The sequence below is a fragment of the Trachinotus anak genome, unplaced genomic scaffold (assembly GCF_046630095.1).
Source record: "Trachinotus anak isolate AG129_WGS33_773 ecotype Australia unplaced genomic scaffold, CSIRO_AGI_Tana_v1 ptg000011l, whole genome shotgun sequence".
In the NCBI taxonomy this organism is placed as follows: domain Eukaryota; kingdom Metazoa; phylum Chordata; class Actinopteri; order Carangiformes; family Carangidae; genus Trachinotus; species Trachinotus anak.
The window spans coordinates 3,355,255-3,382,527 of NW_027273862.1; the positions used below are offsets into that span (position 1 = coordinate 3,355,255).

The 27,273-nt window shown below is 42.0% G+C and overlaps 1 protein-coding gene across 1 annotated transcript; it reads right to left on the minus strand.

Moving 5' to 3' along the window:
- Positions 1 to 79: 79 nt before the first annotated feature.
- Positions 80 to 27,270, minus strand: mmp15b (matrix metallopeptidase 15b). The gene is made up of 10 exons (XM_071488299.1): positions 27,134 to 27,270; positions 19,540 to 19,688; positions 18,973 to 19,095; positions 18,260 to 18,567; positions 13,714 to 13,875; positions 12,752 to 12,948; positions 7,923 to 8,061; positions 4,043 to 4,193; positions 3,047 to 3,165; positions 80 to 1,852 (listed from the first exon to the last, which is right to left on the minus strand). The coding sequence occupies exons 1-10, from the start codon at positions 27,251 to 27,253 to the stop codon at positions 1,338 to 1,340; spliced, it is 1,983 nt and encodes a 660-aa protein (XP_071344400.1). The 5' UTR covers positions 27,254 to 27,270; the 3' UTR covers positions 80 to 1,337.
- Positions 27,271 to 27,273: the final 3 nt, after the last annotated feature.

Consider the following 27,273-nt stretch of genomic DNA (forward strand, 5'->3'; position numbering starts at 1 on the left):
TCCCAAAAATAATGGCAATCTGTTTTTTTTTGCATATCCACAGTTAATACCACACAGACTTTGTCCAAAGCTAAAGAAATCTGTTGAATTATTCCTTTAATCCCTAAAACCAAAAGTAAGAGCGCCCAAAATTTCAATAATCCTTGCAGTACACCCAGAAACTGTGGGTGCACAACTATAGCAAATACAGTAGATCAAAGTGAAACCTGGAACAGAGTGGGACCTGGTCTGGAGACTGATTTATGTTTGTAACAGGCATTTTACTGCCTGTCCTCATTTACTCTTCCTGATAAATTGGGCTAACCTTGGAGTTGTGATTGATTTCTTTTTAGCGAAAACGACAGATTCCCACACTCCAGTACAGTGTACAGTACAGAGTACAGTGTAATTATTACCATTATAATCAATGGCTAAAACTGCAAAAATAAGAGGTTAGTTGTACTAAAATGGACTTATCATTTACTGTAAAACCAAAGCAGTACCTGTACGAACAACAAACAGAACTCCAACCTTCAGATCTCAACCTTCCAGCCATCATCAGACAGAGTCAAAGGGGCTCACACTAAGCCTCAAAACCCCTCTTACTGTCAACTAAAGCGAAATATCTGTTGTGATCAAACCCTGTTTCTCTCTAACTCGTCTCTCAGCCCTTGACAAACTGTACTGCAGAGACAAGGGAGGAGATGGAGCAAGGTGAGGAAGAAGATGATGAAAGGAGGAAGGAACTCCACTAAACCCTACTCGATGTGTAGCAGTTCATCTCTGCTCTAACCCTTTGCATGTCTGTCTTTTGTGGCAGCTGTGATAGCATAAGCAGATGTCAAGTTTATCGCTGAGGAAAAAGCCCCTACTGAGATTAGGGGAAGGCGGAGGGCGGTACAGACCCGGGAGAGAGAATAGAGCGGCCTTCCTGGTTTAGAAATAATAATAATAACAACAACAAAAAGTCACACAAAATGAACCAAAACAACAAGAAAAAAAACACAATGTGCAAACTTCTCTCATATAAATAGACTACAGTTAACGCATTGTAGAGCACCATGGGAGACAAGAGGAGGTTAGGATGGTGTGTGTGTCTGAGTGTGTGTGTGTGTATGTAAGACATAATTTACACTTGGTTCTAGTGTGTGTGTGTGTGTGTGTGTGTGTGTGTGTGTGTGTGTGTTATCAGTACAGTATTTGCATGGATGTACTACCACATGTACTACGAGTTGCAGGAGCCACTGAGCACAGAGACTTGAGACAGATGGATCACTCGGGGAGAGGTTTGGATTAGAGGAGGCGGGTGTCTAAGGTCCGGTTTAAGTTCAAAGTTTGTTGTCCCCTAATGTCGAGGGTCAGACCCAGTCCTGCAGTGAGCGCTTGCAGTGCACCAGCAGCCGCGGCGCCCCTTTGCTCTGCAGCGTGTTGATGATGGCGTAGATGAGTCCCAGGATGCACAGCACCAGGACCAGTGGGATGGTGACCATCAGGATGTTCATGGTCCGCTCCTCGCTGTCGTCCACCTTCAGCACCACGTCCACCTCATTGGTGTCTTCCTCGCGGCCCTCGCGGTAGTCTTCGTCTTTGTCGCTGTCTGATCCTTTTCCCGTGTCTTTGTCTGTTCCGCCTCGGTCCGTTCTGCCCTGGTCTTTGTTCTTGTCGCCGTCATGTCCGGCGTCTGGGTTGAACGGTCGACGGGTCACATCTGGGAATTTGCGTCCCGCGTCGGTGTCCGTGTCTCTGTCCGGGTCCAGGTCCACACTGCAGCCCATGAAGTCTCTCAGGATGGATTTGGGGTAGCCTGGCTCGCTCTTCATGCGGTGGTTGTCAAACTTCCAGTATTTGGAGCCCTTGTAGAAGAAGGTGTAAGCTGGAGAAGGCAAAGAGAGCAGAAGATGTGAACCATCACAACCACTTGAAGACATGATTTAAAGGAATAAGTTAAACATTTTGGGAAATTTGCTTCTTTCCCATTTGATGAGAGGATTGATATCACCCTCAGATTTGTCCAATTAAGACCAGATGAGACCTGTGCTTGTTTTTTATTATGTTTCTAAGACACATGACTGATGCAATGTATTGAGATTTTCTGAAAATTCACATTGGGAAGGCACAATGCATTATGGGAAATATATTTAATTATTTATTTAACTTTAACTTTTTTTGTCTTAGCCCGCATAGTTTTTAAAAAGTCACGGTTGAGAGAATGAAACGATCTGAGTGAGGGGAGCAATACTGAAAACAACAATTAAAATGACATAGAAGATTCATGCACAGACTTCAAGCTGCTAAGCTGCCAGACACGTTTGAGGATGAAGGTGGAGGAGGAGGATTTTGAAGCAGATACAAACATGAACTAAAGAACATCTGCAATCTTAAACCTTTAACCTTTAAATGTTTATCAACATTTTTAAAAAAAATCAATACATATTAAAAAATGTAACTGTGCTGAAAATGTTGACAGTCATATCCAGCTTCCAATGCAAAGCCAATTATTTACAATAAACTGTTAAATAGTTTTCATTTCATGCTTCTACCTGCTTCAGGGGCTGAGAAATAAAGGTTTTACAGAACATCAGGTTTTTCAGAAAACCCTAAGGTACCAGGAGGTTGTTTTCAAACAATGCTTAGGTTTTAGGACCTCAGGTCTTAGTGGGTTAATCTGGATCCAGCAGTTGGTTAGCTTAGCTTAGCATGAAGACTGGAAACAGGGGGAAACAGCTAGCTCAGCTCTGTCCTGGAGTCCCAACTGGTGGCATGAAAGGTAAGCTGTTCGCCCTTTTTCTTCATACGTAACTAAGCTAACCAACGGCTGGCTGTGACCACTCTAACTAAGCACAGCGAAGTACAAAGCTCAACACGCATAGGGTCAAAATCACAAAAGACATGAACACACACACACACACACCATCCCCTCTCTCATGATGATTGCATGGCCACGCCCTAATTCTTTGTTTCAGGCGTGCCTTTGTCTGTCTGTCTGCCCCAGCTCTCATCGCCATTTGCACACACACACACACACAACCACACTCTCCCAGAAAGCACTCTTCTCGTCTGAGCTCACCTCCATCATCGCTGAGGAAGGCCCCCTTGGGAGCTGAGGGCACTGACGATCCCCACACGCTGATTGATTTAGGGTATTCTCTGTCAGCTGAGCGCGAGTGTTCGTTGAAACGCCAGTACCTGCAGACAGCAGCGGAGCAGAGATGTTACTGTTTATTAACTGTCTAAACCAGAGCACTGTGGGGGCCTGCAGTGCATGTCGTGTATATAACAGGACGGTTTCCACAGAACATTCAAAGCTGCTGAGTGTAAATGCACTGGAAACCCGAAGCCAACTCCAGTGTGATTCCTTTCCTGTGAGTATTTTCGTAAATAAGATCCACTTGTGTTTTTTCTGTTCTGCAGCAGTATTTTAAGTATTAAGTATTTTCAATATGTGTTGTATTGTCCACGGAACTTTCTAACTTTGTTAACAAAGGGCTGCACAAACACAGCTGCTGCTCTTCCACTTGTATAGCTCAATACTTACAGAGCAATCCTGTAATTAAATTAAATACATAAATCATTCCTGTAATCTCAGTAATTTCATTCTATATATGGACATAAAGACAATAAGCTCCTGGTGGACAGAAATAAAAACTTCAGACTGTTGAGAGTGAATTGAATTGACAGCACTACAGTAAAATAGAAGCTACACAGAAAATTTGTATAAATACTTCTTAACATTCTTTGAAGCTTAAATCAGAAATCAATTCACTTCCCCTGGAGGAGTCTGAGCTGTGTTCGTCTTTGCACAGAAGAGTTGTGCTTAGATAAGAACCAAGGTGAGTATGATTCATCATCTGGAGACCATGAATGTATCTATATATCTATAATCTTTCTGCTGCAGCATGGCTAAACTGTATTTTAACATATACAAAACTCTTTATGTTGTTTCATGGGACATTAAGGGTTGAGATCAAGCGGTCTAAACTTTTATAACTATTAAAACTATTGATACACTGACATATAATGAAGTAATACACTGAGTGGCATGTGAATTAGTGGGTTAAGTTACCAGTCTCCTTGAAAGAAGTAAGTGTAGCCGGATGGCTCCCACCAGATGGCTGTGTCTATTCGGTCGTAGGGAATATCTTGACCATAATCAGTCAGCTCCAGTGGATAGCCAGGTTCCAGGTTAGCCTCCCTGAAAAGCCAGAATCTGTTTCCTGAGGAGAGGAGAGGAGAGGAGAGGAGACAAGAGGAGAGGAGAGGAGAGGAGAGGAATGAAAGGAGAGGAAGGAGAGGAGACGCGAAGAGAGGAGAGGAGACAAGAGAAGAGGAGAGTTGCTTAATAATTCTTTTTGATGCATACATCAGGACAACCACCCACTCCCACTCATAACCCTTATGGACGCTGAAAAATGTGTATTTAGTTACACATAAGTCCACCCACAAGTACACACACACACACACACACACACACACACACACACACACACAGACAGACACACACACAGACAGACACACACACACACACACACACACAAAGAACAGATGAAAACATACCCATTCTGACAGGCACAGACACATTAAATTTACTGGCACAGAATGCGTTGAATAATTGAAACTGAATGAGGAATAAGAAGAAAACAATACGAACTATATGAGAAACCAAACCAGCATTTACACACACTTGTAAATTATATGAATGTAATAATGATTTGTTGGCAGGCAATCAAACACACAGCAGAACCGAGTACAACATCATTGACTGGAGTTTGGGTTTAGCTTGTAATTATCCATTAGGAGCGGCTTGTCTCATGTCAGGCTGAAGCAGATTTCTCGCTGAAGGGAAGGTTTTATTATTTTTCACTGTGTTAGACAGGGGTACTCTGTTTCTCCTGGCGCTGTTACATCTCTCCTATTGGCTTCAATCTGCCTCTCCCTCCCTAGTTCTCCCCCCACCCATCCATCCATCCACCCACCCACCCACCTCCAGCCCCCTTTGCTCCTCGTTTAAAATGAAAGCTCTGCACTCAGCATCTGGAGAGAACAAGAGGTTGACGCAATGCTTCCCAGGGTGCCTGCGGTGCACAGCCCTGATGTAAAATCCCATGACTTATTCCATGACTTTCCACGACTAAGCCCGAGCGCTTCAGTGACTGAAAGATTTGATTCCTTCCTGCTCTGTAACTGTTGTTTTTCTACAGGGATAAACAGTGTGGTTTCTATCACAGTCGGGCTTGTTTAGGATGAAAACAGCTGTAAAACCTCTGGATAATACAACAGCTGTGTAAGAGAACTGGATGAATACAGTTTTGAATGTTATTGCTGCTCCTACTTTCCAAGTCTGGACGACACCTTCCCATTTATTCCTGTTAAATATATTCACCACTGGCCTTTCTTAATAAAGAGTAATCAACTTAGTTGAACTTGAACAGAAGGACACAGGTACAACAGTGTTCTGGGTGACATCACCAGCTCAGGTGGACTCAGGTGACTACACTTCAGGACAACTGCATCTGTTATCCTCACTGTTATTGTCTGTATATGTAGAATGAGTCTGATATCATACAGTAGGGTGGCACAATCTTATCCATGGACAGATCGTCCTATCGTAGCCAATACAATCAGGAAGGACTGTTACTTTATGAGTGAGAGAGAGAAAGTGCGAACACAGAGCCAGCCTGTCGAGTTTTACAGACTCTCTCTTTCTCAGATACCCTGAGTGACAACAGCAGGATGGCAAATATATTTCATGTTAAAATATAACAGTCATCACAAATAAAGTATTCATTTTCTTACATTTAATAATCAGAGCATTCACAATAATCGCTCAAAATCTGCAGGAGGAGGTGTGTAGATACAGCTGTTTATGGCTTTCAGCTCTCTCTCTCTCCCTCTCTCTCTTGTTTACCATCCTGTTTACAACCATGAAAAGCAGCAGCTAAGAACCCAGACTAACGTGTTCTGTCTCTCTGTCTTACTCGCAGAGCGGCACTTACACAAGTGTGTGTGTGTGTGTATCAGTGTGTCGGTGTTGGAAGCATCAGTTATATGTGGTAATATATGTGAAACTATGGCACGACAAATTACATCTAATATTAATGTAATACTACAAATAATGACAATAATAAGTTAATACATTCATTAATGGGAAAACGGTCGCTCTCATGATCATCGTCCATCGGCACAACCCCATCATACACGACACTGCTCTGTTTATATTCATACGTCATCATTGATGTTCATTGAATCTTGCTGAGAAAGGACTGTTTTTACTGGAAATGACATAGAACAGATGGTCAGTGTGTAAGCTGGAGAGGCCTGTTAGCTAGAGCCAACATGACTTGAAAGCTGGCCCTCGAAAAAAAAAAAAAAAAAAGAAAATCAAGTAGTGATTATTGGTTATTGATAATTCTACTACACTTTTAATCGAAAAAAATAATTTAAGAATTACAGCTGAGTCAGCCAACATGCATGAAGTGGATTATATTGCCAGTGTAGAATAATGTATGACAGTGTGTCTAAACTCTGGCCTTGTTACTCCCCTCCTCCTCACCACAGCAGGGCTGGGGAGTGATGACAATCGTTTCTGTGATAGTTGTGGGTTTTATTGTTCATTACCATCACTAATGATTGATAAGAAATGTATTATTGGATATTTGTCTACAACCAAATCATACAAGTAAGACATCAAAACATCCCCAAGGGAAAGACCCCTCCACTTGGGTAAATGTGCAAATCTTTGGTTGTGACTCATGATCTTTAACAACATAAGTATAGACAAAAATGCAGATTAAGACAGGAGTGCTGTTACAATGCTGACAGCAAGTCAAACTGTTGCTGATCCTATTGGTCCATTTAACGGTTTGAGGAACAGAAATCCCTCTGCTGTGTTGGTCTTGTGCTCCCAGGTTTCACAGCCTTTCCTTTATTTTCCTTTCTGTCCTCTTCCTGTCTCTTGTTCTTTCTTTTCTAATGGCGTGCCGCCAAGTGTCATACTGAGAGACTTGCCAATGACATCATCCTCCTCATCATCAACAGCTGCCCCCAAAAGCCTGTGGCTCCCCGGTTTGAGCCGCATTAAAGGCTGAGTTCTTTCGTTTTCATTCAACAACTTTATCCACCGTTGTAAAACACAAGCTGCTCTCAGGGACTCGCAGTATAAATAATGAGCTGCGCTGGAAGAGATTTATACTCCGCATGTAGAATACATTATGTACTGCTGCTTTCTTGAGGAAGTGGGGCTATGTACTGTATATCTCCATCATTATCTGCAGAAGATGAAAAAGACTCCAACAATCTGTTTTGCTATTTTGCTCTCAAAATGACAGCTAATAATACCAGAAAATATTATTTAGAACAGACCCAGGCCTGTTTTTGCAGCAACAATAACCAGAATGATTACCAGGGGATGGTACGTTCATGCCCAGAAGAGATAGAGTGCAGAGGAGAGGTTGGAGAGGGAAGAAGGGCATATGAAGAAGTGAATCTATGTTTGCTGGTTTATCCTCAGAAAGTCTGATAACATTCACCCAGCACATTTAAAAGTCAGCCATCATATTGTAAAAACAACAAACACTAATGAAAAACTGAGGTTGTATGTTTTGGAAACATTTTATAATTGATTTCACCGAGTAACAAATATAGTTGAATCATCATTCAAAAATCTGATAACTGAAGGTTTCTGTTTATGTTATGTAATGTGAAATAATATGACACGGGTACAGGTACTGACCAGCAGTTCTCTGCTCTTGTTGTTGCAGTAATGAGAGATAAATAACACTTAATCAATCAGATCATTTGACCGTCTCCACTGGGCTGCAAGGTACTTATGAAGAAGATTATCTGCGGTGCAGTTTTGTTTAGAGTGAGGACGTCATCATATCCTGTTTCTGAGTGTGGAGTTGTGTGGTTAGGAGCATGCACCCATGTGCGTGTTTGCTGCTTACCTTTAAAGAACACGAACCTGCCGTCGTGTCTTTCATAGGCAGCATCTATGTCTCCAGGCAGACCCCTCCAGAAGTGACCGATGGGCATGGGGTAGTTATCCAGAACCCTGTTCCTACGCACCCGCCAGAACCAACGGCCCTGAGGAGGCAAAATTGAGAAGAGTGTTAGAGCGTGAGTCCTTTCTTATTGTCAGTTAAACACATCTCACTTTTAAAGCAGACTTTAAAAACAGTCCCGTGCACACAGGTGCACAGAAAGCCACTGTAAGAAAGGTATTCTTAAAGGTCACATATTGTTCAAGGATATGTTTACACTCATACACCTGTTGGACAACCTAAGGGGTAGATACAAACAGGCAGGGATTTAAATTTAAATGACTTCATGATTTTAAAGGTCCCATATTGTATAAACATAAATTTCCATGTCTTTTTTGATTTTAAAGCAGGTCTAGGTTCTATATTAATTCTGTGAAAGTATCAAAACCTCAGTCCACAGAGAAATGCACACAGCATGTATTCAGAAACTGAGCCTTAAAATGAGCCGTCAGGACTTCTGGAACTTTGTGACATCACAACAAAGCAGTCACTGCTCCAAGCCCCGCCCACCTGGACCCACCATCCAACCTTGCAGGATTTGGTCTCTCTGAGTGTTTACCTGAAATCTGCTATATTTTTATTCAGTCACTCAGGAAACAGTTGACCTGTTGTTACTAGAGCTCCAGAGAGAAGCCTGAGAGAGGAGATGTAAAACTACACTGAGATGGTTTTTGGTTCTTTGCACCAAAAATATATCTTCTGAATATATAAACTTGAAATAAAACGCAGGAAAAGTGTTAAACATGGGCCCTTTAAGTCGTCATGTTGTAATGCTTGTTGGTCATTATGCCATGCAAACTGAGCTCTGCAGGATAACTAGACCAGAACATACAACAAACTAACAATAGCGGTCAGCAGCAGGCTATTGCTAGTCAGTCTCTGCTCTGCTGGTTTTATCAAGTCCCCATATCCCACTCTCTCTGTTGTTCACAGCCTGCTACGAATAACTATAAAGACCTGTTAGAGGGATTTCATTGTCACATCAGCATAACTGTAGCATGTTTTAACCCAAGCACGGAGAGAAACTTATGCTTGTGAACATTCATATCTGTATATGCTGTGCACACAGGCCAGCAGACAGATTTACACCAGAAGCCCTCAGACTCATTCATAAGTGGTGAGTCAGTAGCCCTGCTTGTCCTGGATAGTGTAACGGTAAAATGCTCAGTGCTGCTTCTTTCTGGCAAGCACACCTAGTTTCGTCCTTCACGTAGGACACACTGGCAGACAGCTAGGCGCGGCACGGTATGGAATGGAACAGAATGGAGATGGGTTGGCGAGAGGTGAGAGAAACATCAACAGGGCCGGACCGAACAGGCTGCGTGCGCTTCGATTTGTGTGGTCTGACAGGCTCCTTGCGTTGACGAGATTAAGGCTGAATTGACCATATTAGTCCTCAGCAGAACAGACCAGACCTCAGTGAGGGAGGTTCAATACTGAGAGCAGCTGAGTGTGCTCTGCTGCCTGTCTGTATGTCCAGCCCTCTTCTGAGAATAAATATTAGAAGGGAATAAAAGAAAGGAGCAGTTTCCCCCCACAGTGGCAGACCCTTTCTTCTTTTAATGGACAGGACTCTGTGGAAAAGACAGACTGGTATTGATATGCTCTAGTTTACTCCCACTCATACAGAAGATAAAGCAACTTTGCCTATGAATAATGTCAACCATTAGTAACTACCAACAAACAGTGGAGGCATCACTTCCAAATTAGGACTATGAACAGCATGTTGAAAACTAATCCCAAGCCAGCTGTCACTGCAAGCTCATCAAATTGTGACACAATAATATCTGAAGTGAGTTTCTTGTCAGTCTTTGTCCTTTCTCACAAACTCTCTGAGACTATCAAGAAGTTAAATGACAAAAGACAACATAAGGCTACAGCATTTCCAGCCCTTGTCCTGTCTCTCTCCTCTTATGCATGCTGTTTAAAAAAGCCAAGCATTAGGGCAATGTTACTGTGCATGTGCAGATACACAGCCAGCAAAGAGTCTGCAGCCATGCTAGCAGCTGTGTGAGACAAAGAGATGCACTGAACTAAAAGCTAATGTCAGTTTAGCAGTTATGATATTTACTATGTTGCCACCTTAATTTGGCATGATAGCATGGCTAACATTTGCTATTTAGCACTTAATGCAAAGTACAGCAGAGGGGGATGGGATGTGAATGTTGGGATGGGAATGTCATTTGTTTTGGAAGTATAAAAGTATAGTATAGTGTAAAACAAAAATATAAAACTGATAGCAACAGCAGAGGAAAAATCAGGGGGTAACCAAAGTTATCAGGATTAATTCACTATTAGAGACCATCTAGGGAACAATGCAGCTAGCTCACTAAAAATGAATAAGCAAGGCAGTGGGTGTCTGGTCTTGCAATAAACTTTTGGCAACAAAAGTTTATTGCAAACTCAGCAACAAATGGCAGATAAAAACAAAAAAGGATTATTTCACAGCAAAACTACAAACTTGCCACAGATGATACATTATATCTAACACTTGGTAGGGGGTTGTTCCTACTGCACATAATAACAGAATTACATCTGCAAAACTGATCTGATCACTTAAGGCAAATTAATTTCTTTTGGCCTGCGTTTACTCTGATTCGATTACATTCGTATTAGTTTAAGAACCACTGCAAGGCATGGAAAAAGTTAATTCTGGACACTTATTAATGCTGTCCAGACTAGCTTCATGACTGCGGATGAAACCCAAGAACATGGACATTACTGGCTGATATGAAATCTAAGAGCACAGATATAATTGTCTGACCATGTGCAGCACATGTCCAGGCAGCTGGATGCCAAGTCCTATAACTACTGGTCAGTGTCAGACACACTTAATGGACCAAGATAAGAGGTATTCATAGACTGATCTCTGTGTGGAGGACAGGAGTAAGGGCTCTCTCACAGAGTATACCTCTGAAACTGTGCTATTTGGTTTAATGTCAAATACTGTCTGCTGTATGACAATAACAATGCAAACAAAAAGGCCCACACAGGAATGTATTACAACAGTCCTCATAATCAGCTTTGCAGACAAACAAAATAGTTTTGTATTTCACCCTTGATACAGGCATGTAGCAGTGTGAGTGTTTGACTCCCTACTGCTGCAGTTCACTGTCAAACGTCAAAATATCTGATATCATGACAACATTTTGTCAACATTAGCAGGAGCACAAGTTTGTAATTGTACTGAACAGCACTGCTAAAGTACAATATGTGATATTAAAAAATATGAGGTGAATCTGAGGCTCCTTCACAATAAAGCCTAGGTGTTCTCTCTCTAATATCTGCAAACCTCTTCAGTGTTCAGCACTGCCAACACTCGAGACCTCCTCTGACCTCTCCCATTGAAGCACATCATTACTTATCTCTATAGAGCTGCTCTATGTATAGACTGTCACTGAACTAATCCTGAGGGGGATAAAACACAATGGAAGAAATTCAGTCCTGTCTGCTGTTGAAGTTTCAGTTAATTTAACTGGTAACGACCACCTACATTTCTTACATCATCATCCCTGACCAGGGACTGCTTCCTGCTACTTCTGTGATTGGTGAAAACTAGAGATGTTCAGATTCAATTTTTTCCTTCTTATCTCTGATAATGGACTTGTGTATCGGCAGGTACTGAGTACTGATCCAATACCATTGCATTAAAAAAAAAAAAGAAATTACCTGCTATATACCACAAACTCTCTATGTGATATGACTGCTGTTGTTGTATGTGATGATACAGATTAAACCCTTTGTTAACCATGAACCAGATACATGAATGGCATAGAATATTATATTTATTTTATAATCTAATTTGACTCTCAATCATAAATAAATAAAAAACAATCCCTACACTAGTTGTCCTAACTCTAGTGCCACCCCTCCAAATTAAAGTCTTGCAAATTGCTGACATTTTGATAATGGCTAATGTTACACTATAAACCAGAAGTCAGTTCCTCTTCACTGCTCTAAAACAGTAGTTACAAGTGGCTGCACAATGCAAATTCCTGTATTGGCTACTGTTTTGGAGCGGCAAAGAAGAACTGATGTCCAGGAGAAGTGCCGTCCGAGTATTTATTTATTATATTTAGGTTCTAAGTTAAGTGCTATCGGATCTCTGCATAGATTTGCATACTCGCCGATACCTGATACCATATTTTAGGCAGTATTTCTGATACTACTATCAGTATCAGAGCAACTGCAGTAAAAACAGATGTTAGATGAATAAGGGCTGAGCTGAATAATACCATAGCACTTAAAACATGAAATGAATAATAAAACCTAGCTTACAGCAACTGCAGCCAACAGCAAAATTTGAGTTTTCTAAGTCATATTTCTTAAAGGTAAAACCCGTGCTGATAGTTCAGTGCTGCTTCGGCCCTTATGAATGTTTAGTGAGGGTCCAGGAGGCTCTTTAAGGCAAACACCTGAGAACACCCCACCCATTTAACAGTGTTCGGTCTCGTAAAAAACACCAGCCCTGTTTACAATCCTCAAAGCCCTGATTGAAAACAGGCCTCTTGTTGGCTGTGCACACGCCATTTGTCTTCAACCGATTCTGCAGAAAATAACAACTAATTTATAGACACAGTTAACTTGTCAGAACAGCTCCTCTGCTGGAGGCCGACTGAAGGACATACAATAAACCCCTGTGATGGTGGACATAATTCTTTGAATGTTTTACACTCATTACTTCAGATCAAGATCAAATTAGAAGTGACGTCGCCAAACCGCAAACCCTTTACCTTGAAAACAAACATCTCTCCTCGGAGCATAGCAACCGTGTCAAAGTTCCCTTCACAGATATTGGGGCCATAGTGATCTGGTCTGTCTGTGGTTCTGGGGCGGTCAGGATGCCGAGGAGGTGTTTGAGGAGGCCTGGGTTCTGGGCGACGGGGTGTCACAGTGGGCAGGGCTTGGGTTGGGCCGCTGTCTGGTTGACCTGAAGGGAAAAAGTGAACATTGTGGGTTAAATCTATTTTACTACATCATGCATGATGACAAGATGTAGGACTGGATGACTGAAAGAAGAGAAAAAAGACCACAATGAAGCATCAAGTTTAGAAGTGCCTGATTCAGATGAATTAAAAATACTATTACATTACAAATGGGTATAAACTGAAAGTGTGGTTAGTATCAACATTAAGAGTCAAAACTTTTTATTTTGCAAATAAAGACTCAAAAATCTCAAAAGAAAAGTTCAACACAAAGAGGTTTATTCACTTTCTTGCTGAGAGTTAGATGATAAGATCAATCCCACTCTCATGTATAATATGTCTGTTAAATACAGATGGACAGAGCCAAGGGACAGTTAACTTAGCTTAGCATAAAGAGCTAAACATGGGAAACAGCAAATCTGGCTCTATCTAAAGCTTAAAATAAATTCTGCTTACATTCACCTCTGAAAGTCACTAGTCAACATGTTATAGTAGTTTCTGTTGGTTGCCAAGCAAGACAGACATTTACCAACACGTCACACTCTTTGTTTGACATGTTTGAAATGCTAACTGATGACTTTAAAGCTGTAAAATGGATTACCAAATACTTTGAGGCAACTTACAGGGTTAGGGTTTTAAAATAAAAATGAAAAGAAACTTATTAGTAGTTGCAGAAATGCATAAAAAAATAGTTTTCAATATTATAGAAAGGGTAAATCATCAGTTCATACACACTGGACACCAGGAAAGTCATCCAATCTACATCGTACCGTAGATCTGTTGTATGCCGCGCCGGTCATCCTCAGGCAGCTCGAAGTTCTCAGTCTCCATCCACTGGTAAAAAGGAGCCATGATGGCCAGTGGGTTGTTGGAGTGCTCTAAACCTAGAGCGTGACCCAGCTCGTGGACTGCGACCAGGAAGAGGTCATTACCTGTGTAGAAATTATAGAGCAAAGAGATTCGTTAGGGGAGAGAAGACAGCTTGACCACGACTATATTTTTAACTAAATCACTAGAAGAGGATTTTATGAGTTTGCACAGGCTGAGAAAGAGAGAATACACATGTCCCTCTACATTCAAACATCTGTGTCTCATGAGGAACATATAGGAATCCATATGCCACAAGCTACATAAAGAGGAAAGTCCCTCATACTAAAACTGGATCAGGCCTCCCCCAGGGCCCAATGTGTGCCATAAAAAAATTTCCCACACCATTACACCACCAGCAGCAGCCTGGACTGACTGTCAACACAAGGCAGCTTAGGACAATGGATTCATGCTATTTATGCCAAAATCTGACCCTACCGTCTGCTGCCTCAGCAGAAATCCAGATTCATCAGACCAGACTACATTTTTTCACTCTTCCACTGTCCAGTGTTGGTGAGTCTGTGTCCACTGCAGCCTCAGGTTTCTGTTCTTGGCTGGCAGGAAAGAAGCCTGACGTCTTCTGCTGTCGTAGACTACATGGTTTTCTGCTCAGCACTGTTGTAAGGAGTGGTTATCTGAGTGACTGTAACCTTTCTGTCAGCTCCAACCAGGCAGGCTCACTGGATGTTTTTTGTTTTGCATCTATCTGAGAAAAAAATCTACAGACTGTTGTGTGTGAAAATCCCACATCAGCAGTTTCAGAAACACTCAAACCACCATTTACTGAAGCTCCTGACCTGCATCTGCAGGATTTTATGCACTGCTGCCACATGATTGCTGATTGTACAATTGCATGAAGAAGTATGTGTACCGGTGTTCCTAATAAAGTGCTCAGACAGTTTATATCCATGTAGTTAATATATGAGAATGCCTGTTCATTGTTCTCTCCACAGATCGGACACATGAATCACTGAAGGCATGCTAATGGTTGCTGATATGAATCAGCGTACATATCTAACATTTCTAACCAGTCAAGGGATGCTGTTGTCCAGAGCCAATGCAAAAACTACACACTGACAAGGCCACAACACAGCTGTGCCCCACTGACCATTGCATCAACTTCCTCTGTAAACAATAGACCTCTTACAGATTTTTTTTGGAAAAGAAAACCTGGTTAAGAATTGACCAACATATTCCTATATGGTCGTGTCTGAAGTGGAGCCAGCACACAGCCGGGTACTTCCCTTAACTCAATCCCTCTTTGTTGCTCAGGACCTGCTCTTTGTGATCTTTGAACTTGCAAGACATTTTGTCAGGATGGCCCCTGCTGATTGGTCAGATCTGTGCCAGTGACATCATGCCGCTGGGGGTGGGGGGTGGGGGGTGTGTGGGGGGGGTGGGGGATATGTGGGGGGGTTTGGGGGTGGGGGGGGGTGGGGGGGGGGGTGGTGATGTCACTGATGAGCATGCATCTCCTTATTTCCCTTTTTTGCAACACACACACACACACAAAGGATACACACAGTTCATCTCCCCCACCATCTATAATTTCAGAGTCACATGAATGTCCTCATGGCATGCTAAGCTGCTGCTAACACTCAAGGAGAGAAAACAGCAGAGCGCTACAGATAGCTGAGGATGAATAAAGAGAAGGAGAGGGGGAGCACTGAGAGCAGATAAAGAGGCCTTTGTGAGGTAACCGCGACAGCCATTCAGTTTGACAGAGAAAAGCTTGAGTAAACTTCAAACATCTTCGCATAATCAGAAGTTCAGTTCATCTACTTCTGGCCACCCTACACAAACATTCAAATTCTATTTCACTTGTTAAACATGTCTCACACCTTATTCATCAGTGACCGCGGGGACTCCCAGTGTAACACAAAGCAGCACCACGACAACCGGAGTGCACTCTACAAGTTCGCTCTGCCCTTTGCCAGTAACTGACTCACATTTATTCTCGTCTGACCACGAAGAAGCACAAAGGCTTTCTGACCTTTTTACCGCTCCTGGCCTTCAGGGTGTCATCTGTGTAAGGTGTGTTTGAGTGTGCCTGTTGGAAAGCTGTTTGGTTTAGGACTAAAAGCTGTTTTTGTTCAGCCGTCTGGGGCAGAAAGGATGATTAATCACACTGTGTGTCACAAGATGAACACCAAATTTTTTTTTGCCTCATAAAATTGTTACGTGCTAACGAAGGAAACTGAAAAGCAAAACACTACAACTGCTTGTGCTTTTACCGTCACATGCCGTCATTCATTTTTTATGTGAAAGTATTGATCGCTGAGCTGAAGTCTGTTTATGTTTGACTCATCCAAAAGGAGGTCAGAGGTTAGGTTTCTGCTTCATGCTTCACGACACTTCAGCAGGACAGATGCAGATAAGGTTTGAATGAGGCTCTTTAAGTTTCACTTCTTATTTTACACAATTCTGCTGCTTCAAGTGGAATTTTGTTTGCATCAGGGTTTGAACAGTGGTAGTTCTATAATATTTCTATTCTGAATTTGTAGCAAAAAAATTAAATATTTCATTTGAAAATGCTATTAGGGCTGAACTAATAATTTTCATTGTTAATCAATGAATTGGTTATTTTTCCAATTCATTCTTCATTTTGTCTATGAGATGTCAGAAATTAATGAAGCAAAAAAATGCATGTGCAATTTTCTAGAGCACAAATGTTTTTAAGGCCTGATTCATGAAGGTACTTTATCTGAGTACAAAACTCTGTTTCTATGATTCATGAAGCTCTCTCTCTGTTGTTTCAGTAAAGACTCGTTTGCACCAGTGTGGCCTGTTTAAATCAAATGTTTTGGTAAAAGCATGGATGCATGTTTCTGTTCAGTAATAATGGAGTTATAAATGTTTGTATGGGGTAATGGGTTTCTCGATTTCTGTTGGGCCATTAGCAAAAGTTGGTCAGTCACCTGCAATTATACATGTTAATAAATCATTGATAAAGGGTTTTGCAACCCATCAAAGACAAGCAAAGCGTCCTGCTGGAAGAGGATTGCAACCCATAAGTTACTTTTATTAATGACTTATAATTGATCCATAAAAACATTGGTAAATTATGTATTAACTGTTAATAAATCAATTAAGTACATTATAACACCTATCCAAAGACCTATCAGTCCAGCAGCCAGTTGCGGGATCAAGGGTGGGGGCTGTATTTCAAGAATAATGCAACTGAACGGCAGTAAAAATGCCTGAGTTAAATGAAGAGTATATCTGTGAAAAGCTCAACTAGCTAGACATGTTTAACTAAAGTCAGACAGGATTGTAATTTGGCTGCACTTTGCTTTTAAGCTGTGTAAGTAGCGTGGAGCAACAAAGAGACCAGATCTCCCTGAGTGGAGCACACTCCCACCACTGTCCCTGTGATCTGTCCTGCAACACATCCCACTCAGAGCTGATCACAGACACACACACACACATGCATGCTCTTACACAAACACAAACACACACACACACACACACAAAGCTTAGCTGTCTGTGTATGTCTCTGGTGTGTATATGTAGATAACAGGGCAGGAAAAAGCCCATTGTTGAAAAAAATCCCTTTCTACTCAACACAGTAAGAGGAGGAATTTCTCAAAGACTCTTGAGAATGAAGACGTCTTCTTAATCCACAGTTCTACATAGGATTAGTTCAGTGCCAGGAATTGGTGCTAAGAGTTGTAATTGGGTTTATGTGAGGTTAGATTTAGGCAATGATTTTAGCAAATTGTAATCCTCAAATACCTTGAATGTGTGTGTGTGTGTGTGTGTGTGTGTGTGTGTGGCACAGACTGCACAGACCATGATTCATGGAGTTCATTGATTAGTGTATGTCACTACAAGTTGTCAGCAGTATAATGGGGGTGGTGAGGGTAAATCTGAGAGGTGCAGCTGTGTGATTTGACTTTGAACTTTTCAGGAGGTAAATGGAGAAGCAGAACCTGACAAATAAGAGATGATGTAGCAAGCTGAACCATGCATACTCTAGTTAGGTGTGGAGCAAAGCGATGGGGACAGCAGTGTGCAATCTATTATATAGATCCATTACAACCTCCGCAACATGACATGACTTCAGTACTACAAACTGCTCATCAGCTGAACACTTACGGAAATTATCAAGGACTTCATAACCCCTAAAATGTCCATTTCCCCTTAAAAGTCAAAAAATGACTCTATGCCCTCAAGAAAAAGCATCATAACACAACAAGTTATTTGTGTGGCTGCACACACATAAACACAGACATACACCAACTCAACTTGCAGTGCTGCAAAAACATCCACCCATCTGAAGCCACAGTTTAAGTCCTAAAAACCTCTCCTAGAAAGGTGTTTGCTGAGAACTTTTCTTTCCTGTTGTTATTTTTAATTATTTTTCTCTGTAGTATTTAATTGTAGTTCAGGGAAATCTGTCCCTAAAATCCAACAGACATTTCAAATTAAAAGACAGTCCACATTTACCTTGTATGTTCTGGTTTCCTATGGTCCAAGGTTCATCAGAATCAAAGTGTGTGTCCCCTCCCATTCCAGGTCCTGGGAAGTAGGCGTGAGCCAGGAAGCCCCCCTCTCCATCAAAAGGGGAGCTGTCTCCGTGAAAACCTGATGCAAAGAAGATCATGATGTCGGGCTCCTTGCGGCGTCCATATTTGATCTCCTGGTAGGGGATTTCATCAAAGGTCAACGGGGTGACCCTCTCCCAGACTTTAAAGGCCCGCCGGATGGCCTCGTACGAGTTATACTCTCCAATCTTGGGAGTGTAGTTCTGGATACTATGGGAACAAAGAAAAAAACATCTTACAAGGGGCAGTGTCCCATATCAGTTTTAAGTGAAACATATCCCTTTGTCGTTTCATGTTTCAGACATTTTTTCATTTTCCTGCTGTCAAGTTTGAGAAAGATAAAATCAATTACACCTTCCACAAAAAAGTCTTGGGTTGAGGCAGGTTTCAGTATTTTCAGGCAACAGTCAAACAGGTTTATCTAGTCTGCCACATGTTAGGAGGGTTCTATGGTTTTAAATGTAATCTTGATGTAACAAAATCAACTAATGAAATGACAAACAGAAAAGCTGAATTAATTGGCAATTAAATGGCAACTTCAGCATATATGTTTTGCAGGACCACCTACAAGACTTTGTGCATTTGTGGCAGGTTGGACTTTTATCTTTTTGATACCTGTATGTGAGGTGGTTCTTGTTCCATTTATGTCCGGTGAGGGCGTAGCGTTTCCGCCGCACGTTGGTTTTGATCTGGCCTCCAAACTTGTCAGGAACGCCGCAGCGTGGTCTCTTCATGGCGCTGAAGGAGTTGAAAGAAGTCAGGGACAGGCAAGAGAGCATGTGCATGTGTGTTGAAAGGAAGAAGAAACCCAAGAGAAGAGATGAAGGTGAGTGTGATGTTGTAACCTCGACTCTCCCCTCTTCATGTCTGTGTGCGTTTTTGTTGTTTAATTTAGTAGTGTGTGTATCTGTGAGCTGCCTAGTACAGCCAGACTACTGAGCAGTTCCTCTCAAGCAAAAGGGGAGAACGTGCACAGTTCCTGAGGGAGGGGGAAAACATTACTCTTTTTTTTAACACTGATGATTTGACCAATAAATCCTGGTTAAAAGTCCATGTTTCCAAACTCTAGGTCAAATCACGCAACTAAAAACATTTCAGGGTTTAGCAAAACTTTTTTTTCATGAGTGGGTGTAAATCAAAATATCAAAGATACAAAAAGTATCCTAGCTAAGCCATGCCGACCTGATGGTTTTGGGGTCCATCTGTCCGGTGACCTCTAGGCCGTAGAACCGCTGCATATCGCTGATGGCGTTGGAGAGGATCTGAGCCGATCGCATGGTCGACATCTGTCTGCTGGCCTGGGGCAGGTAACCATACATCCTCAGCCACGACTAGAGACAAACAGGAAGAAAAACATAAAGGAAACTGTTACAAATTAAGAAGCATCATCTGTTAATACATGGATTCACTTGAATCAAAGCTCATTAGGCTTATATGACTGATGTTGAGTGCAGGGACGAAAGACTTTTTATATGATTAGGAAGTGAATTTTAACAGAAATGATGGAAACAGCAACAGTTGTTTTATAAGCATGTGTGAAATTTCTGTTGTTTACATTTAAGCAACGATCTGAGGCTCTGGGGACCTTTGTCTGCTCCTCATGCTCTGTAACATGATGACATGACAGAGATTTGCCTTGGTGCTCAGGCTTTATGGGAAAATTACTCTTTTGTTATTTGATCTGAAGGTAGAGAAATGGGGCATGTATTGCTTTAGATTATTTTTAGGTAAAAAGTGACGTTCTAATGCAACAGTGCTCTTTCTAAATGTCTGCAGTTGTGCAGTGGGTTGTATTCAATATTTTGTATATAAAAGGAAGAAGGCATGGAAGAGATCAGCCCATTGCATCTGACCGTACTCTCCGAGTATGTGACTGGGAGGGCTGGAGTGTGGGGGTGGGGGGGTTAATGACAGACATGAGGGAGAAAACGTGATACTTGACCCAAACACAGATGACGCAAAGTCTATCCCACCTGTTATTCAGAAACCTTATATCTCTCTCACACACACATTTTGACACACAGGCAAGCACTCGCATATTGGGGAGTCTGAGATACTAGATACGCCTACATGCAGACATGCTCCCCTTGGTGGTGCAGGGAATGTGAAAAGGGTGTGTGTCTGAGTGTGCATGTGCGCTTGTGCATGTAGCTGTATCAGCATCTGTGTGTGCAGGTCTCAAGCTTACACCCATCTTTCACAATGTAAAATCACTGCTTGATAAAGCCCTGTGTTTACTCACCCACTCCTTCAAAGCCATAAAAACAAACTCACCTCTTTCACTCCTTCTCTCTCTCATACACATATAATACATGCATCTCACAAATATGAAATACTGCATGTAATAATTGCTCACATAATTGGTCACATATATGTACGGCCCACCAAACTGGTTAAAAGAGGTGATAACCCCCACCCAGTCAAAGTGTTTATTTGTCTACAATATGACTGGATGTAATAAAAGGGGTCAAAAGAAGGATGTGTTGACCTGTGCTCTGCTTCACCTCAATGTAACTTCAACCAGCGTACTTTCCTTCAACATCCCAGACTGCAGAAAAACTACATTTCGCTTCCTCCTGTCCTTCCCCCACCATCAGACCAGACATTACAGTGCTGCTGTGATCAAATTTATCATGAAGTGATCAATCAATCAATCAGTGTCAAACACTGAGCCGAGTCTGACAGATCCTAACAGCATCTCATCCTTAGTGATCAGTTAAGATAGTAGATGACTACTGTCAGCCATTTAATAACAACCTTTGTTGAAATTATGTTCTTCTGACAACAGTAAAATAAAAAAATGCTTGAAGTCCTGCACAACAGTACGTTGTTGTTTTTTTAAAACTAATGCAGAATATTTCCTCAATTCAAACATTTGTAGTGAGAACAAAAGTAACTCAAAGACAGCAGTGAGGAAAAAAGTCTTTACTACTCTTCACCTGAGACCTCATGTCTTTATAGTTTATGCACAGACCATCAGGAGGCCAAGGATCAAAATCCAAGGCCTTTAAGCTCTCAGCCCTGGGAGCACTTGGCATAAGGAGCTCACACATTCAAAACCAGTTTCCTTTTTATGTAATTTCTCCAAAAATCTGCAGTCCCAACAGTTTTTGTCCTTTTTATTCATTTAAATGATAGAATTTACATGCTTTCTAATGCTTTTTATTGTAGGTATAGAGCTGTAAAAAGAGCTCAGCATATTATTTTACCATTACTCCCTCTCATCTTTATCTTTTTGGCAGAGGATGCACTGGCTATGTCAGCTATGTGTGTGTGTGTGTGTGTGTGTGTGTGTGTGTGTGTGTGTGTGTGTGTGTGTGTGTGTGTGTGTGTGTGTGTGTGTAGGAGCAGGAAGAGGCATAGAGAGGGCTGAACTGGACATGACCCTGACCCACCTCTGCCTTCAGATAAGGAAGCTTCAAGCACGCTGACATACAATTACACACACACACATACACACACAAACCCACTCAAAAACAAGCACTTCCTGAAACACTATCTAAATACTCTCTCTCTCTCTCTCTCTCTCTCTCTCACACAAACACACACACACACACAAAACCCCAAACACACAGTTCGAGATGAAACAGGTGCAGGGTTCACAAAACTGTTCAGGGGAGCAATATTTCAACACAACTAACCAATAATTAAGCTTCTCCCACATTAGTTGCTGCTGCTACACCTGCCTGTTGTTACAGTGATTATAGTGATGACAGTGGCAGATTCAATATTCAAACCTTTTATTTTTCAGACAATGCCTCCATGATTTCACACAGACGCTTCTCATCTGTTATGAATATTGATTTTTCCAACTGAAATGATAACTGTCAACTGTCACTGGATTCGATTAGCTATAGTTAGCTTGCATTAGCTAATTAACATGTGGGTCGAAAATTTCATCTCCAGCTTTTAAAATGAGAAGCCTGTTCAAGGGTTTTAAACTGCACGTGATGCCTGCATACATGATAGATTATACAAAACAAAAAACATCTTGGGCACTGAATTGGAGCACAAAAGCACATCGTTTAATGCATTTCTTATTCTTTTGCTCTTGTGTTTTTGGTTTTGAAAAGGTTATTTAAAAAAGACACCACCCTATTAGTTTTTCTCCTTATAATACGTCTTGTGAGCAGCACTATGTCTTCAGGGCAGAGTGGAGGCTATAGTGAGTTGCTTTTGGAAAGTGACAAGGCGGGGCCAGGGCTAACTGATTAGCATGCTAACTTCAGTGAAAGAAACAAATGTGATAGAGACTAAAGTTAATTGAAACGCCATGGACACCACTTTGGTGTGTGGAGAAATTTTAAGTGCAATGCCAATTCTGCTAGCTTAGACTCCACTAGATAAATTTAGGAAAATAAATGAATTTCCTAAATGACAGAAAACATGTCCACAAAAGGCAGAAAATCTTTCAAGAGCTGATTAGTAATGAGCAGTATTGATTGTTGCTTCAAGTCAGCTAATGCTGCTCATATTTCATACTGTCTGAAGATAAGAACAAAGCACTTTGTAATGCTGTGGTGCACCCAGTAATGGCCAACCAACCAACCAACCAACCAACCAACCACCAGACTCTGACGGAGAAACGGGGGTAAAACTGCAATTGTATCTAATTTCCAATAAAGTAATCTGAAGGGAATCACAATCTATTGTCCTGTGTAATCTCCAACATGTGTTTCAACATTCCAGCCACTTCCTCCCTGCTCCTTTGTGATCACCATCTAGACTTGGTTAGCACTGCTACAGTGATGGTACTTGATGATGAAGGGAAATGCCTTGATGCCTGTTGATGTTTGTGTTCTTGTGGTGTGCATCTTTGTGTACACATTGGCATCTGATGTTGTCTCTACACACTCTTTCTCTGTCCTTTCCCAGGCTGTAATCGGGTATGAGGGCAGAGCTACAGTGCTGTTGGGAAGATGTATGAAGGCACATGAACTCCTGTCACCCCTCCCCTAGTGTTTCCTCCATATGCACCTAACAGCAATGTTATACCACTGCTGAAATATGACTGCCGCTGAGAGAAGAGGAGAGGAGAGTAGAGGGCTCCGTCTTCTCTCTTTAGAAACTATTATTTTGCCCTAAGGACTCTTCATATCCAGGTCAACTCACACACCTGAGAGTGAAGCACATAAACGAGAAACTTTGTGCTTACCTGATGACAGCACTTTGTGCATATGGGGAAAAAAGATATTTTCGCACTCACCTTCTTCACCTCCACTGCTATAACCCCATCCTACGGGAAACACTGCCCCTCCCATCATCTAAAACTGTAAAGTACTTCAGTCTGGCCGCTCACCTTCCCTCATCAGCTGAGCTGAATACAAAACAAGTCTTAGACAACAGGAGGAATTGAGTTCTGTGCTGTGTGTGTGTGTGTGTGTGTGTGTGTGCTAGGCCTTTTCTATTAAATGAGCTTTCAAAGAGTCCTTGAGCTTACCTGCCAAAACCAGACCCAGCAATATACAAGGAGTTGTAAAACCTGCCAGGGGAGTGTGTGTGTGTGTGTGTGTGTCCACCACAATGTCAGCCAAGATACTAACAGAGCTTTTATTCCGAGGCTTGGTCTGCTGCCATGTCTTACCCCCCAAAGTCCGATGGAGAGGATGGATATGTAAATGTAGTAGCGAGAGGGAAATAGAGACAGACAGCGAGGAGGAAGAGAATTTGATTTGTTCAAGTTAAAGACTGAACAGAAAACATATAAATAAATGCACAATCAACTCAAAATACACGCTCAGAGATAGTTCTCCTGCCCCTTCCCAACTGTAGCAATGTGAGTGTTTGTGGACATGGTGATAGCCAATCACATGGGAGTAGAGGGGGAAGCAGCAGGACTGTGAAGAGACGACACGTTGCAGATTACATGGATACAAAGAGGATATGGACTGAGGAAGTTGTCTAATTATGTGCTGCAATAAGCCACTGATTACTCCTCCCTCGCTACTATTACTCTGCTTCAGCAGCAAATTACTGTTACACACTTTTTTCTCTCGGTCACAGCCTGTCATATCACGTCCATGTTTCTCTCTGCACTCTCTCGTCCCCTCTTGCTCTCCTATTCACAAGTTTTCTCTCACAGCTCTCTCTCTTCAGACAACAGGCTCCATTGTATTTCCTTAGATGCCTTGGAGTCCCAGGCCCAGCATGCCTGTGCACAGTGTGTGTGTGTGTGTGTCCCATTTAGAGAACAGCTGTCACATTCAGCCATCACATGCTGCACAGCTGAGACTGACCACTACCTTCACTGTCAACTTTCTCTGTCTATTTCATAAATAACTCCATCACAGATTTCCCTGTGACATTTTCCTTTTTTTTTTTTTTATCATAATCAGATTCTTGTCACAAACACGTTTGATCTTTTTCCTCATTCCTCTAACCTCCCACCTCATCCTTTTAGTCCAGACAGAGTAGGAGTCGAGTTCTCAGACCAGCTCCTAAAGACATGGATTGCACTGCATTTCAAGAGTGAGGATAGGATTGGTATTTCAGTATGTGAATTAACTATGAAGTAGGTACATAATGCAATTTCAACACAGTCCAGAAGTCTGGATTTGCTGTAAAAACACCGGCTTCCTTGAAACAATCAAAACAAAGTGTTGTTTTTACACATTATTTAATTTCGCTTGTTGATTACATTGTTCAAAACTCTCAGTCCTCTTTTAACCTGCCCTTTATCTTGGAAAATAGACTACAGTATGCGCTTTACCACCTTATCACCACTGAAATTCAAGCCTTCTTTCTGTTCACACATAAAAAATTCTATAACCCCTGTTACGGTTCCTGTGGGTGAAAACAAATGTTCTCTCCAGAGAACATTCATCCACCACAAAGACGCAGTACGGCCATCAGTGACTTCATAAAAGTCAGGTCTCCCCTGCTATAAAGATTAGGGCATGGAGATTAGCAGGCCCACCACCGAACGAACAAAGTCCTCAACTAACACCTGCAGTTTTACTTGAATCTAACACATACAAGCCTCCACTCTTGGCCATATTTGCTGGACCACTGCTGATTTTTTAAAGCTAGGCTAATAACAAAAACACTTTGTTGCTGCTACACATCAAAATGTCAGATGTGAACTTGTCGACAGGTGCTTGTTCTACTTTCCTCCAACAACATTTAGAAAACTGCTGTCACATCACAGCCTTTGGTTGCAGCTGTTCAAGACATGAAAATTAGCTAAAAACTGCTCTAAAAGTAAAAGCTGTCCAAACATGGTTTCAGCAATTTAACTTAATCCAAAAAACAGGATTTGGGGTATCTACTTATTACAATAAAACACTCATGCACTTTAAAATTAAAGGGGAGCATAGCCAGTTGTGTCACTGTGGACACTGGGTTATTTTCAACAACATCCAAACACTGACACACACACACACACACACACACACACACACTTGGCAACAAGTGATTAGGAATTTTTTCCCAGTCCACACATTGTGTAAACCTTACATCTCTTGTCTCAGTAAGACGCATTAGCACACACTGCACACTCACATACCACAGCTACGTTAATACCCCGTCAGAATGTGTTGTGACCTGACTGAAAACTAGAGCCCTGGTCACTGGGATTTTGGTAACGCAAGCTCACCTCTAATGACCTGGAAGCCTCTTTGTCTGTCTGTCTGTCTGTCTCCCTCCCTCCCTCCCTCGCTCTGTCAAACAACACACAAATACAAGAACAAGAGCTCCACCACTAATCACTTCTAAAAAGTCTGCTCTTATCTCTGACAGTGAATTGTCTCTGAAAACATTGATGGACTGATGGAAGAAGAATGCAAGGTGTGCTGGTTCAAGTTCTGACTTGACACTTGGTGGCAAAATTGGTGTCTAGTGACACCCCGAAATAAACATGAAGAAAATATGCATTGGTGTCCTTAATGTCCTGAATAATGAGGAAGAGGCAAAATCAGCAGTGATAAAAATAACTGGCCACCACTGGACATCTTGATGGAGATCTGAGCAGGTCAGGTTCGTATATCACCCTGATGCTGCTCCGTGTTGTGATGACTGATGAAGTTAGATTCCAAACAGTAGCTTCTGAAGTGATCTTATAGTCTACGACCGTGAGTATCATGCTTTGCTTTTCTGTGTTTTTACACCTGAGGAGAAAGGGACACGATTCCTAAATTCTAGTACAGAGATCAGTCCAGAGACCACCATGGTGCGATGGGAATGGTGTGATGGAAAAGACACTGAGTCCTGTAGGAGATAATACGTTAAAGATGAGAATGGTCAAGAGTCGATCCCTGACAGGAAGATTTTTGGGACCCACTGTAAACCACTGCAATGTAAAGGCACTTAAATTAAACGGATCAATCTTATTTTGGTAGACGGCACACCTGCCAGTCAACCTTGCTAACCAAATGAACCACGTGTGAAACAACAGTGCGTTGAGGCTATTTTAATTACAACGTAATGCATATCAGTAACATAAACCTGAGGTGTTCAGTCCCACCTCAATTCTCATTGGTTATGTCTGCTCCGGAGTCATTACGCAGGTAAACATCATGCCTTCATGTCAGCTGATTGAAACGGGCCACACCAAGCGACCGTCCAACTATAAACTATAACTCTGTACAAGCACATTGTTACCAGAAGAAGAACATTTGATTCTACCATTTTAATTCTTATCATACCATCAGATCGCATCCCCCCTGATTCAGTGGTTTCCCCTTCGGTGACAAACTGTTTAAGCCAGTCTGACAAAGTGACCTCTGACCTCTGCCGCTTCCGGTTGGACTGTAGTTGTTTATAACAGCTGTGTTTTTACCTCCGCGTGGAAGGCGCCGTCATCCTCCGCTGCACGCGCCCCGAGCGCGCACAGCCACAGCGCGAGGAGGGTCCGTCTCCAGGGCAACCAGAGGCGGCGGTCCCGCGAGGTGGAGGCCATGGTCCCGACGCGAGGCAACT

Excerpts from the sequence above, each read along its gene's own strand:
- mmp15b (XM_071488299.1), bottom strand. The coding sequence starts at position 27,253 with ATGGCCTCCACCTCGCGGGACCGCCGCCTCTGGTTGCCCTGGAGACGG. Across the intron at positions 19,689-27,133 it reads ACGGCGCCTTCCACGCGGAG|TCGTGGCTGAGGATGTATGG; the intron begins GTAAAAACACAG and ends GTTTGTCTCTAG. Across the intron at positions 19,096-19,539 it reads ATGGACCCCAAAACCATCAG|CGCCATGAAGAGACCACGCT; the intron begins GTCGGCATGGCT and ends CAACTCCTTCAG.